The sequence below is a fragment of the Ceratotherium simum genome, chromosome 21 (genome assembly GCF_057802395.1).
Source record: "Ceratotherium simum simum isolate JZ-2026a chromosome 21, ASM5780239v1, whole genome shotgun sequence".
Classification (NCBI taxonomy): Eukaryota; Metazoa; Chordata; class Mammalia; order Perissodactyla; family Rhinocerotidae; genus Ceratotherium; species Ceratotherium simum.
In genome coordinates this window covers 42,834,501-42,848,602 of record NC_141920.1, presented here as the reverse complement: position 1 = coordinate 42,848,602, position 14,102 = coordinate 42,834,501, and the positions used below count along the sequence as shown (strand labels likewise).

Here is a 14,102-nt window from a genome sequence, read left to right as displayed (position 1 = left end):
CCCGGCCGGCAGCGTTCTTCACTTCTCTTTTGCAGCAACTTCTCACATTTTGAGAGAAGTCCGGGATAATTTTAAAAGTTTCTAAAGTTTGGCTTTGAAGCATAAATTGATTTGATAGACTTCCTTCTCTACAGTAATTTAGTAAATATCCCTCGTTCAAGAGAAGGAAGATACTATAAACCTGTGAGGTTTTGCTGCAAGGTAAGCTCCTAAGGGAAGAAAACCCATGCTTCTCATTATTTATCAAGATTTATTAACATTACCTAATAGCCATTCATGCATTGGTCATCTAAGGGATAGTGTCTTTCATGAGCAAAGTACTGTGCAGGAAGTTCATGTATTCAATGTATATATATTTTAACTTAGATGCTTAATTCTGTAGATAATATCTGTTGGGTAAAGGAATTTATTTTCGTTTTCCTATATGAAATATACACCTACTCCATCCTGTTTTAGAATTAGAGATGTTGTATTAGAGAAGTTTTGGTCTGGCTTTTCTCCCAGCCTTCACCTTTCCTGACAGTCAAGCCTCAGTCATTGTCCCCAGTGAAGGGGATCATTGGTGCAGATAATCCAAATCCCCAGCTAATCCCCTCTGTGGAGTGGGGTCACAGGCCCACCACTCGGGGCCATAGTCCTCACCACGGCATGACCGTGGCTCCCCTGGGACGTAGGGCAGTGTGTGGACACTGAGGAATAATTCCCCAGGCAGAAGGATAATCTGCAAGGCAAATAGTCCTACAGGGATCGTGAGGAACCCCTGGTCCAGAGAACAAAAAAGGGGCTGTGGGTCTTCCCCCCTAGAGTCTCAAAAGCTTACCCTCTGGCCCTGGAATTCAGAGACTTCGTGTTATTCAGTGATGGCCCTGTCCAAGGCAGGCCAAAGAAAACCTGCCACTGATACACAAATGACCTTAGGTCAGACCTTAAAGGGCTGGATCGGTCTGCTGAACCACAGCCACAGCTGGCAGAAAGGAACGAGGTGGTCCTTCACTGTTCCTGAAGCATCGCTCTGCACCCAGGTCTCAGCTTCTGCTAAAAGGGAATATTGGGAATGCCAGTAATTAACGTGCAACAGCTTCTTGATTCTTGAGTTTTTTAGGACCTGGTTCTTTGAATTTGAGTTTAAGTACATTATAGACAAGAGGTAGCACACAGCAAGATTATCATTTGAAAGTCTGTCAGTCAAAATGGTCATTTGGAGACTCATTCTATCTCAGAAGGGCAGGAGCCTCTTAGATGGTTTATACCGAGCAGGAAGGAATCATGAGCTTAGACACAGGAAAAGAATAGGTATTTTTTCCCCTAGATGGCACTTTTCAGAATCTCAGTATCCAAAATGTATCTTGAAGTGAGCTTTGGGGGGATATTAATTTACCTGGTATAGGTTAGATTTCTTCTTATTTTTAGTGATTCCCCATTTTGGAAAAATGTTAACTCTTCTTTATTTTAAAGCAACTCTTGAAATAAAGGGTCTGCCAATATCTGATATAAGGTGACTTTGGGAAAAAAACCATTCCAGATTCTTGCTATCTTCTACTTTCCTTTGAAGGGGAAAACATTAAAATTACGTACTTCCACATTTTAAGCCCATGTGTTTCCAAACATCTAAAAGAGGAGAAAATTAACATATTTGCCTGTTAACTCCCTGAGGACAAAGCTATGTGGATAATAATGTGAATTGGGCCCAGCCCACTTTATGGGCAGTAGCTCATTTAATCTTCTAGTCCTAAAAAGAAGATAATATAATCAAACAAGGAAACTGAGGTTCAGAGTTCAGGGACTTACTTCAGACCCCTGTGCTGTAATGTCCCCAGCACCCAGCATGGTGGCTGCATGGTGACTGATTGCGGAGGAGCTTGCGGAGGAGCCGGCTCGCAGTGCGAAGTTAGCTTCCAGCAGCCGTACAGTGCAAACAGGCCAACAGATGCCTCCAGGGCTCTCTTCCGGCCTCCCCCCAACTCCATGCTGAGGAAGTTGAGTTGCTATGCATCTATGTTTAGCCTGTTACCCATCTCTTACCTAGATCCAAAATATCAGTAAACAAAAGTCAAAGACCCTGGGTGAGCACTGGGAACTGGGCTTCTCCCATAGCATCTTCCCATTTTTTGCTTCAACCAAATGAAGTTGAGAGTGGGGCCTGCCTACTCTCTGGAAGCCATTTGCCCACTCTGTTAGAGCTGACACGTGTTGTCGCTTCTGCTCACAGGTGCAGGGTAAACTCAATTCCTCTCTCCACCTCTATGAACCAAAAAAGGTGGGACTGGTATTGACTTGTGCTCTAGAGAAAAAATTAATCAGCTTCATGGTCCAAGCAGATTCTGGGCTTTCTAATGTGGCTTGTTTGTAAGGTATCACCCTAAGCTTGCTGGTCAGCCAGCCTGGGTCATCATGACCATTGAAGCTACTTAATGCCCCGAGCAAGAACATCAACCTGTAAAAATTGAATATCACATGGACTTTAAATGCACATTGCTTATAAAATTTTTAAAGCTGGCTGGATTTTATTAAAATTAAATTAAAATATGTGAACCAGACTGAGTATATTAAATTTATGAGCCCAATTGATGCAGTACCATAATAATTCAATACAATATGCTTATGTCATTAAACTCATAAAAAAGATTCTCTGAATAGCTGTAATGAATAGTTCTCATTCTGTAATCACAGACTAACGTTTTCACGTTTTAACCAGGAGCTCTCAGAAATTCTCTATGACATCAAGAAATAAATGCCATATTTCAAATGATGACTACTTGTTTCAAGTATTTACTTTAAAGCCTAAGATAGAAAAGAAGTACCTGCTAAGACAGAATTATTCATTAGAAATACTAAAAAGGTTGGAAGAGGTTGGCATTGAATAGAATAGGACTGTACTTTATGGCTAGTCATAAATTATAAATAGAAACCAAAGTAACTTTTTCCATTCTCTTTGACTAATTTCATTTATTCATTCATCTCTTACCTTATTCCCAAACACACGAATTTTGGTTCTCTATCACTGTGTAATAAATTACCCCAAAGCTTAGTGCCTTACTTAAAGCAACCACCATTTTATTGCTCTTGGTGCTGTGGTTCTAGAATTTGGGCAGAGCTCAGCCAAGTGGTTCATCTTTTCCAAGTGTCAGATGTCAGGTCAGCCCGCTTGTACGGCTACATTCTGATCATGGCTCCACTAAGGACTGGGCTCATGGGCCGGCCCTGTGGCGTAGTGGTTAAGTTCGCGCACTCTGCTTTGGCAGCCCAGAGTTCGCAGGTTTAGATCTCGGGTGTGGGCCTATGCACCTCTCATCAAGCGATGCTGTGGCAGGCGTCCCACATATAAAGTAGAGGAAGATGGGCATGGATGTTAGCCCAGCGCTGATCTCCCTCCACAAAAAGAGGAGGATTGGCGATAGATTTTAGCTCAGGGCTAATCTTCCTCACCAAAAACAAAAAAAAACTGGGCTCAGCTGGGGCACTGGAACCTGCAAGGTGGTTTCTTCACTAATAACATTACCTCCAGTATAGTCTTTTTGGTTAAAACAAGTAACAGCCTCCACCCAGAAGGCCTGGTAGGACTCCATGGGCCAGAGAGAAGAGAGACCGCCAGCACACAGTGCAGGACGCCCAGTGTGAGGCCTGGTAGAGAGCTGATCAGTGAGCAGTGCACTCCAGAAGTGTGTCCCCCAGGTTGAATGGGCCACACATGGTGCATAGTCCAGTCATGCTGGACCATCAATGGTGCCCTGAGCTCTGCTTCCCTGCCATGAGGCTTTGTACATGCTCTCCCCACTGCCTGGAACAGCCTTCCTCCAGTATCTTCCCCCAGTATCTTCATCTGCTTGAGTCTTACTCCTCAGGTCTTGGCAGAAATGTCTCCAATTCCTAGGACTATGCTGGGTGCCTTTCCTATGTGCTCCCAAAGCATCTCATTCCTGTTTTGCTGTAGCCATATTTTAATTACTACTTTACCTGTCCGTCTCCCTGTCAGGCCTGCAGGTTACTCAGGACAGGAACATGAGTCTTGTTCACTACTAAATCTGCAGCAGCACTGGCACGTAGAACGCTCTCAATAAATATTGTTGGGTGTGTGAATGAAGCCTGAAGAGAGATGAGTCGACAAAGAACAAACTTTGATCCAGTCCTTAAAAGATAAGTAGAATTTAGATGATGGGAGCAGAGCACCAGTAAGAACAATTCTGAACACTGAGGGGATGGCACAGGCCAGCCCGTGAGACCAGGCACTGTGTTTTATATGACACTGGACACCCAGTGCCTGGCACCCTCGTCATGTAGAGCAGGTGTGGAGTACCTGTGTGCTGGATGAATGAGTTGCTTGAATCAAACTGTCCTAATTTCATCGGAGTATAGAGGACATTTGGGGCCTGTCTGGGAGGGAACCCAGCATATTTAATCCAGTGGAGACAAATTTTATAATTCCTAAATGGTTGGAGAGAAGTGTTCAGACTAGAATTTATGAGAGTTTAGAGCTGGGAAGACTTGACTGAGTGAATGATATTGACCCCACTGGGTCGATTCATGACATGGCCACTGGTGATCAGACCTCTGTCAGGTCTAGAAATATCCCAGAGTGTCTCCATCTGGGCCTGATCTAGCTTCAGAGCCCATCAGTTGATGGTGAATTTTCCAAGGGCTGCAAGGTAAATGAAGCCTCTAAGTCTTGTTAGACTGATAGTTGCCTTTAAGCTTCCACCGTGGCTGGTGACTTCTGAAAATGAGGAATGCCAGTGAAATATAAGGTCCTGTTACATTTTTAAAGAACATTTCAGTTTTAATAATTTCAATAACTTTAAATTAAATTATGGATTTATGTAAAAATTTTGTAAAATGAAGAGGGCTCCACAGCAATGAGATGGCTGGGAAAATCATTAGAGTGACACGGCTGGGGTGATATATTGCACATGAAATAAGCAATAGGCTGTGGTTACAGTCATGAACCCTCTTAAAACAGAAACCTTTTGATAACTTAAAATGGTCGGGATTTTATCCCCCTGCTAATAGAGGAGCCAAAAGATAAGGAGGTGGGGTCTTTCAAGTGCTTCTGAGGCCCTATCCTCATTCCTCCATCTTCTCGACACACACACACGCGCAGTGGTTGATTGAAATTCAAGGTAAATTCTGAGAGCCTACATGAGCGTGGTATGGACAGCCCCAAAGAGAGGGGCGACATTTACATTTACACATTATTTCAGCCTTAAAGGAGTGCACCTTATTTCAGCCTTAAAGGAGTGCACCTTGAGAATTATGTTAGGCCGTTCTGACTTTCTCCTGAATTTGAAGAGCCAGTCATTTTCTCAGCCTCCGATGGTCTGTCAGCCTTGGCCAAGTCACTGCCTCTCGGGATCTCAGTTTCCTCATCTGTAAACAAAGGGTATGCATACTTGTCCTCCTCCTCTTCAGCATGTCTTAGGGATCACATGAGCTCATGAACTGGGAAATGCTTTGTACAATGTGCCTGCAGACCCAAAGCCAGATTCAAGGCCCTCTGTGTTCTCCTTCAAGTCCCGCTGTTCCCCACACAGAGCCCTACACATGCTGGCCTCCTCCCTTGTTCACATTGTTTGCTGAGCTTGGACACCACTCCTCCACCCCTCCTTTCCCTAATCTCAAACTTTCCCTTCTTTCTAGATTCCAGACCTGAAAGGGAATGGCTGCAAGATGGGAGGGGCCACACCATTTAACACCCTGCTGATGTCACTAGTTTTTCTCTGAATGGACCATACAGCACATGGTCATTCCCTATGACCAGACTAGCGTTTCATCCAGAAGCTCCAGAGTTGAAAAGAAAAACCCAGCAGAGGCTGTCTAAAGGCCAGCTTACAACTTGATTGTTGTTCCAGTACCTTAAGTACTTTTCCTTTCAGCAGAGCTGAGACTGAAAGTGTGTTGTAGGTCACACGTGAATCATGTTAACATAATGGCGTTCATCAAGCATGTCGACAATGCAGTAGCATGTAGCAGCACGTTCTGTTTTCCTCCTTTTCCCTGATGCAGTATATTGGTTGAGGTACCAGGCTCATGCTCTGAAGTAGTGGACTAAATTCTTGCCGAATTACCCTGTATTGCTGTAGGGAGTGTGTTTCTCCTTTCACAACGCATTAACACAGCCAGTAGACTGCAGTAGCCTGTGTTGTGGTTCAAAAGATTAGTAACGTTTAGTTGTTGTGTTTTGAAATGGTGTTGGAATGTTAAAGATCAGCCTGTGTGTATATCAGGGTTTGGGGTAGGAGCCTTCCAGCTTCGCACTTGGCTGGGGATGTTCCACTAGGGTGTGCGGACCCGGCTGACGTGTTATTCACGAAAGCCTCCTAAGATCACCTCTTCCTGAGAGAAGAGTGCCCTGGGCAGACACCTTGGTCTGACAGCAGACGAGCCCCGAGCCCCACGGGATCTTGGAGGGGCTGTCGATGGAAGGCTTCCTCTGGTTCCTGACTGGTGCTGCCACTTGCCCTTGCTCCAGGGCTTATTGTCAGTGAACTCGATTGCAAACAGTAGAAAATGGCTGGCCATTGTAAGCAAATGGTTCATCAACTCCCAGGCTTGGGCATGAGAAGACCAAAGGCTCTCCTGAAGCTGCCCCTCTGTGGGAGGTCCCTGACTATCTCACACTTGAAGGTGCTCTATGGCCGAGGCTCTGCAATCTGGAAGAGCCTTGCCCCAAAGGACCCTTTGTTGCAGCCGACTCCAAGTGGAGTCTCAATTAGCTCTTTGGCTGTGAGGTGCCTATCCAGAATATGAATGGGAAAGATTCACCAGCCCTCTGCCCTAAGTCAGCCAGTTCCCAAAGAAGAGGAAGGTATTTTTTCAGAGGGAATCTGAGTGCTATTTGGGAAGGGAAATGGAGGCAAGACAGTCAAAAAATGGCCAGTGCCCACCTGTAAGTAGGATATCGGAGCATGAGCAGAGCTGCACGTGACTCTGTGTAGAGAAGTATAAGCCTCACAGCAAAGAGGTGTCTCCCCCGTGTTGGTATGGAACATTAGCTCTAGAGAACGCAGTGCTCACTGGTCTCCATGAGCACACCAACAGGCCTGGAAAAGGCAGCATATCTAGCCCAGGCAGCCGAGATGCCCAGTGTAGATGGCCTTGCCCAGCGAGAGACAGCAGTGGTCAGGAAAGAGGGGGCCTAACCAGAGAAACTGCGATGGTGGACCCTGTGGACGACAACCTGGTGATTGAGACCCAGCCTCTGGAGGTGGATGATCTGGATGTGGTCCCGGCTCTCCCATTCATATGCTCTGTGGGACATTACGTTAGCTTCTTGGACCTCAGTTTCTTCAACTATAAGATGGAGATAATGATAATCCCTACCTCATAAAATTGTTGCAGTAATTAAATGAGGTATACCATTAACAGTTCTCACTGTGCCCGGAACATTGCAAGCCCTTGGTAAAGGGTCTCTGCATAAAAGTAATGAGATGGGAGCTGGTCAGCCTGGTGGGTGCACTTGGGAGACAGTCCTGAGGAAATACTCGGAGGGGTCTTGGCAGAGTAGAGTTAAAAAAAAAAAGACCACTTTGGAAAGGGGGTCAGGAGCCTGGTGTGGGGCGTCTCCGACACCTCCCCTTGGTCTCTCTTGGCCTCCCCTTTAAAAGCTCACAGGTCCCTACTGGATTTTGTCTTTGTTTTGGGGGGATTTTTAAAAGCACATGACAGTACAACACTTTGTTTGGAACTGACCCATGGGGGCCCGTCTCTCCCAGTTACTTCTACCCCCTGCTCACTTTGTCTACCTATATTGACTTTAAAAAACAATAAAATATGCCTGCAGCCTGTAGAAGAAAGGCACCTTATGACATCAAGGTACTCTGTCAGTACTGAAATATGCCTTAAAGCTTAGCCACCTAAATTTGATTTTCTGAAAGTATTGATAAGATAACTCCTTATACTTTAGTGTTGGTCCAAGTAGCAAAAAGTAAAAACTTAGATAAATGTCTAGTATATTTCTTATTCTTAAATCTTTTTTGCCGACTAGGGAAACAAATAACGACGTTCACCTCCAACATTGTCGTGCTGTTTCCCTTCTCTCCCTCCCTCTTCTGTTCTCCCCTCTCTCCCAGCCTGTTCTCTCCTGCCCTCCCCCAGCCAGCGGCTCCATCTCTCTGCGGCCCCCTTCTCCTCTTGGCCCCTTCCCTTTGCCTCTGTCGCTCATTCTCAGGCCCTCTCCCAGACCCCCTCTCGCTCTGCCACTCTGTTTCCTGGTTTGCAATCTTACTGAAAGAGGATTTGGTTTAATCTGACTTTCATCCTCCCAGTACCAAGGGCAGGGCTGAAATGTTGCACAACTCCGGGGGGTGTCCTCAGTGGACCCAGTCCAGGGTGTTTAACAAAGCAAAGACTTGGGTGTGACACCCACCACCTGGGTGGACAAGGGTTGAAGGCCTTCTGTGGTCCCTAATGGCTACAGACATTTAAATATGTCTGCTTTTGTTTCTTTTTCTAATGGAGAAAATACCATGTGAAAGAAACAGAAATTGGATATCGGATTTCACAAATCCTTTTCTTGCTTTGCCCTTCTGACCCTGATAAGCCACTTAAACTCCTAATGTCCTTCAATTTTTGTAATACTCGTTTATAAAGTGTACTGCCCTGGGGATGCAGCTCAGCTCTGGGACTTATTCTTCACGTACCAGGGAGGGCTAGGATGTCTTTGGCTCAACGGTAAAGGGAAAGCTTGGACAGGAAGAATTTAAATTTTCTCCTTTCAGCCACAGATGCTGTGGAAAACATTGTGAGCACAGGCGCCAAAACTTACTAATATAAATGTATGTATTTAAGTATGTATTTTATATATGATTATAATATATATTAAATATATATTATAGCAGAGTTCAAGTACATTGGCTGATCTTGGATTGAGCCTAAAACCCTAAGGGGAAATTTCTTTATTGGAGGAATAGTAATAAACGTGACTCACCAGACACCATTATATGGAAGTACATTTCAGTATTGAAGAAGAGTTCAGACAAAAGAATCAAACCAGTCACCACTGCACACCCCTCTGCTCAAGTCAATCAGCGGGGATGTTCACACATGGAATACCATACAGCAGTGATGATGAACAAACTACAGATCCGCCCAACAGGTGCATGAATCTCACAAGCATTGTGTTAAGCAGTGGAAGCCAGACACAGTGTGATTCCATTCACATGAAGTTCAAAACCTGACACAACTCATCAGTAGTGCGAGAAGTCAGGATAGCGGTTACACTTGAGGGGAAGATTATGAAGGAGTATGAGGAGGGCTAGGGCTGCCTGGGCACTAGAAATGTGGTATTATTTTTATCTAGATGCTGATCACACAGGTATGTTCACTTTTTGAAGACTCATTAGGCTGTACACTTACGATGTGTGCTGTTTCCTCTGTGTATACTTCAATTTTTAAAAAATTAACTCATCAAAATCAATCATCACTGTTTCTTCTAAGCACTTTTCCCAAGCTCAGCAGTGTGCCAAGAATGCTGTCTGTGACCTCAAGAAGTTCTGGAATTTTAGTTCTGTCTTCTGTCCCCAGCCCTAGCCCTAGTTCTTTGGTTTTGTCTTTCTCGAGAAAGGATGCGCTCAGCACACTTCAAGCATGTGGCTCTGGACATAGCCGGCCGCGGTCGTGCCTCTCCTCGTATCCTGTAGAGCACTGGAGTTCACTGCAAAGAGCACCTGCTACTTGAAGCATTTCTCTGCACCAAAGAATCAGTCTATGTAAAGAAGCCAAGACTGCCCAATTCTGCTAAGCAGAGATTTGTTTTGCAAAGAAAAAACTCTTCTGTAACGTTTAGAATTAGTCGAATCAGATCTAGCTTGAGTTTTCATCAAGACGTGCGAATGAGTTCCCGTAAAGAAAAAGACATTACCTGCAGCTAGTGTACTGTTCTCTTTTTATGGTGGTGCCCTGGTAGGGAAGATGTCTCAAAGACTTTCTCTTTTTCTTTTATTTATATTTTTAACTTGCACTTCTCTTTTCATTATACTCTTCAGGCTTTATTGGCCCTTTTAAGGGCCCCTGCTTTGTGAGCTAATTATGACAAATGTTGATACAACATCTGTTCCTCCTATTTAAATACCTTCTATTCTGCCAGAACTCATCTTGAAGGCAGGTGTGTCGTGAGCACTCGTCTGCAGGTTAATGCAGCCTGTGGGAGACCTGAGGCAGGAGCCGCAGAGGAGCTGCTGAGGTGATACCTGCGTGGCCGGCCCAGCTCTCTTCACGCTTTGAGGAGTGGCAGCGCCATGCCCAAGTGGACCAGCACCCCGTCTTCCCCCTTCTAGATCGTTTCACACTTGATCTTCCAAAAACAGTCTGTTGCGCACGTGCATTTCATTGCAAGCCTAGGCTGCTCAGGTGTGGTCTGCGGTATTTACTAGTGACCGTGTTGGATGGACTGCGGGTCCCTCTGGAGTTGATATTCAGCTTCCCTTCCCCCAGGAGAGTGGAAATCAGGTTCCCTTTTGCCACTTTGATGCAAATAAGTGCTGGGGTAAGATCTTCATTTTTCAGCAGTTGGTTTTGGCACCTTCTTACCTCGACCTGATTTCTGTATCAAGATCCTTTCGTGAGAGATTACCGTGAGACCAGTAAGTTAGGAATACTGAACGGGGAAAACAGAGTCTGAGTTAAAAACACTTGTTTTCAAGTCTCCTCTCTGGATTACTAGCCTTGCTCACCTTTGCTGCAAGAGTTTCCTCACCTGAAAATGGGTATTACAGTAATAAAAAGAGGTAATTCTAGGCAGAATGTGATGATAAGGTAAAATCAGGTGACTTAGGGAACTTTTGGGGGTAGTGCAAATGTTTATCATCTTGATGGTTTCACAGGTGTATCCATGTGTCCAGACTCATCAGCTTGTACATTTGACAGATAGGCAGTTATGTATCAGTTACACTGTCATAAAGCGTAAAAAAGTAGACATTAGAAGATTTTTAGAAACTATAAGTTACTCTACAAATGTTAATTATTAATAATCCTTGTTTTTCTTTTTAAGAAAGCTAACAAATTTTCCTTGAGCAGAATGTCTTCTTTCAGAGGTAAATTTCAAGTTGGCAATTCATAGAGGTAGCTGAAGTCTGCTTCCTCTAGGCCGAGGTTTCTCAACTGTGGCACTGTTGACATCTGGAGCCAAAGCGTCCTCTGTCACAGGGGCTGTCCTGTGCACTGTAGGGTGTTAGCCACATCCCTGGCCTCCACCTCGGGCCTCCCCCCCGAGTGACAATCAAAAATGTCTCCAGACTTGGCTGAATATCTTCTTTGCGGCAAATCGCCGCTGGTTGGGAACCACTGCTCAAGGCCTAGGCCGTGTTCTTAGACGAATTTTTTTGTTACTCAGAGTCCATAATTATTATATCTAATTTCTAAGTTTGTGACAGGATCATTTATATTTTTTAAACAAGCTAAGATGGTAATAGAGATTTAGGCCTAAAACCGCCCCCATGCGCCCCATTTTCTAGTATAGAAGAGATTTGCCCGACCTGAAATATATTAACTATTTTTGTGTGTCCTCTTTTCCTTTAATACCTCCTGCCAGCAGCCACGTCTGATCTCATCCCCAGCATCTCAGCTGCTAGTCCCAGACATGCTTTGCTTGTTCAGTGCCAGAAGAGGCGGCCGATGCGGTGACAGACACGTGCAGCAGGGGAGGGAGGAGCAAGGGGTTTAGAGGAAGTGATCTTTGCAAGAAGTTCTTTTCATTGATGATTATGGGGTTTGCAAATGATCTATAAGTATTAGTACTTGGAACTGACCCTCTCATCCCCACTATTTCTTTTCCTTTAATTTATAAGAAGGATCCAAAGTGGATAGTGCCTGTGCCATTTAAAAATGCCAGTCAGCAGCTCGTTTGGCATTGTACAGATGGCCAGACTTTTTTTTTCCCTTTTAATCATTTTTCTATTTAATAAGTAAGTTGGAGGAAAAAATGACTTTTTAAAAAAGTAGGATATTAACTAGTGACACTGTTACTGAAAAGCAGACCCCCTATGCCCGGCACCGCATTGGCATTTCTCTGGATATTGTCTGCAGATAGGCCCAAGGCCATGTTGCCATGAATCAGAGCTCTGAGCCAAAGAAACGTCATCTATGTTGCGGATTTTGCAGCTATATGTCCTCAGGTTGCTCTGATGATAGCAAAGGCCGTCGAGGAGATTCCCCGTGTGCTGTTTCTAATGACAGTGACAGCTGTTTCCAGGCGGATGGAAAGTTGTTTCTGGACATCTCCTCTCCCTAACTCCACCCAACAGTGTCTTGACCATGTTTTTAACTCTTGTCTCTTCCTCAGAAATACCTCAGGGACTTTTTCAGTGTGATGCTTCAATCTGCGACATCTCCCCTACACATCGACAAAGTGGGGCTGACTCTTTCGAAACACACCATTTGTGAGTTCTCGCCGTTCTTCAAGAAAGGAGTCTTTGACTACAGCAGCCACGGGACCGGGTAGAGCTGGGGGTGACACAGGAACCACCAACGCAGTGCCTTCTCGTCGTTGCAGCAAGCCTCCCGTGCAGGGAAGCCTCCCGCGCGAGGTCTGGGCGTGCCTCCTCCTGCTGCAGGCAGACATGCGGCAGCCAGCCTGGCGCGCCTCACGAGTTCCTTCCTAGTGCCTGAGTTTGGGACTGGGATGCTTTGCTTGCTGATGGTAACCCTGACAGGCAGCTGTTGCTGTTCCATTGCGGTTGAATGTGGCCTTTTCCCCATAGGGCTTCCTTCTCATTGCACAGCGGAGTCCATCCCCTGTGGCAAGATGGACGTGGCTTGATATCTTGGGCTCTCTCAGCCAAGCCAACCTGGAACCTCCCAAAGTGGGGGGCTTACCAGACCTCCCTTCAGTGACTTTCTTCTGGTTTCCTCTTTCACCAAAATACACTCTTATTTTTTGTATTCCTTCCATGTGGCTGGCTATATCCTAAGAAAAGCATTTTAAATTATTTCATCGTATTTTTTCTTTTTCCCCGTGTTTGTCAGAACTTTTGTATAATACCTAAACACTGATGTTTACACAGAATTTCATATTCTGCAAAACGGATTTTCGGTCCAATCATGACTGGAGTCTTCCCTGCTTGACACATTGGATGTAGGTGACATCACTTAAAACGTCTGTAAATCCATACAGATAGGATGCTTGTTTAATCTTGAATATTCAAGAAAATTTTCCCAGATGTAAATGGCTACTGTGCATTCTCCAGCTTTCTCTGCTAAGCACAAAATGAGCGCATAGCTGAATGCATATTTTTAAACATTATTTTGTTCACATTTTGATTACAGAATCTACTGGATCTTTAGCTGAAAGACTAGAATTTACAGTACCTTACTAATGATCCCTTAAATTACTCAGGACTTAATGTAGCACTGCACATCCATGTACAGTAAAACGGCTTTGTTTTACTAAAGAGAAAAATGTGAGTGGAAAAAATATATATGTGGTATATATTGAAATGTATATAATTCTACCTATAGATTTATACATGTACACACTCCTGTACAATAGTATCAAAATATATAATCATTCACACCAAATTTATTAAAGGTATTTGCTTTTTCAAAATTGAAATTGAGCTGCTATTAATATTAAATGAAGTTATGGAATCTACCCCGTAGCTCAGTTTATTTTAAGTTTGCGACATGATTATTCCTACTGGTCTGTTTAAAAATTTATCTAATACGCTTGGAAAGATACATAATGTATAATTTAGCATTTGTGTTGCAGAAGATGCAGTTTAGTAGCGATTGAAGTCACAAATGAATGGGTAACAAAACATGTTTGCATTCAGTCTTCTAGAATATGCCTGCACAACAGAGCTCTCCAACCTAAAAAATATGTTTGAAGATGCAATTGTGCCAATAAGGGGAAAAAATGTTACTGCACTAATTAGATATCATAGTTTAGCATGAAAAAAATGAGGACTTTAAGAATTGCTACAGGAAGGCTTGCTTTTGTCTGGAGTCCTGATTACAGACATAGGTTTAGGGGCAGTTCCTACTAGAGAAGTTAAACCTAGAGATTAAAGGCTAAAACCGGGATGATGATAATTAACCCTAGGTCATTCATTTCAAAGAAGTCGAAGAAGATTGTCCCTCGTTTGCTGAGTAAATTAAATGATTTTCTTCAGCCG

At 44.1% G+C, this 14,102-nt stretch overlaps 1 protein-coding gene across 4 annotated transcripts in view; it reads left to right on the top strand.

Annotated features, from left to right (window-relative positions):
• KIF16B (kinesin family member 16B) overlaps window positions 1–13,534 on the top strand; it is a 284,805-nt gene extending 271,271 nt beyond the window's left edge. For all 4 annotated transcript variants that reach the window (XM_087445640.1, XM_087445639.1, XM_004433738.2 and 1 more), the window contains one exon: window positions 12,272–13,534. In XM_087445640.1, coding sequence (XP_087301766.1) covers window positions 12,272–12,430 — 159 coding nt within the window. In that variant the 3' untranslated portion in view covers window positions 12,431–13,534. The remainder of the gene's footprint in view (window positions 1–12,271) is intronic.
• Window positions 13,535–14,102: the final 568 nt, after the last annotated feature.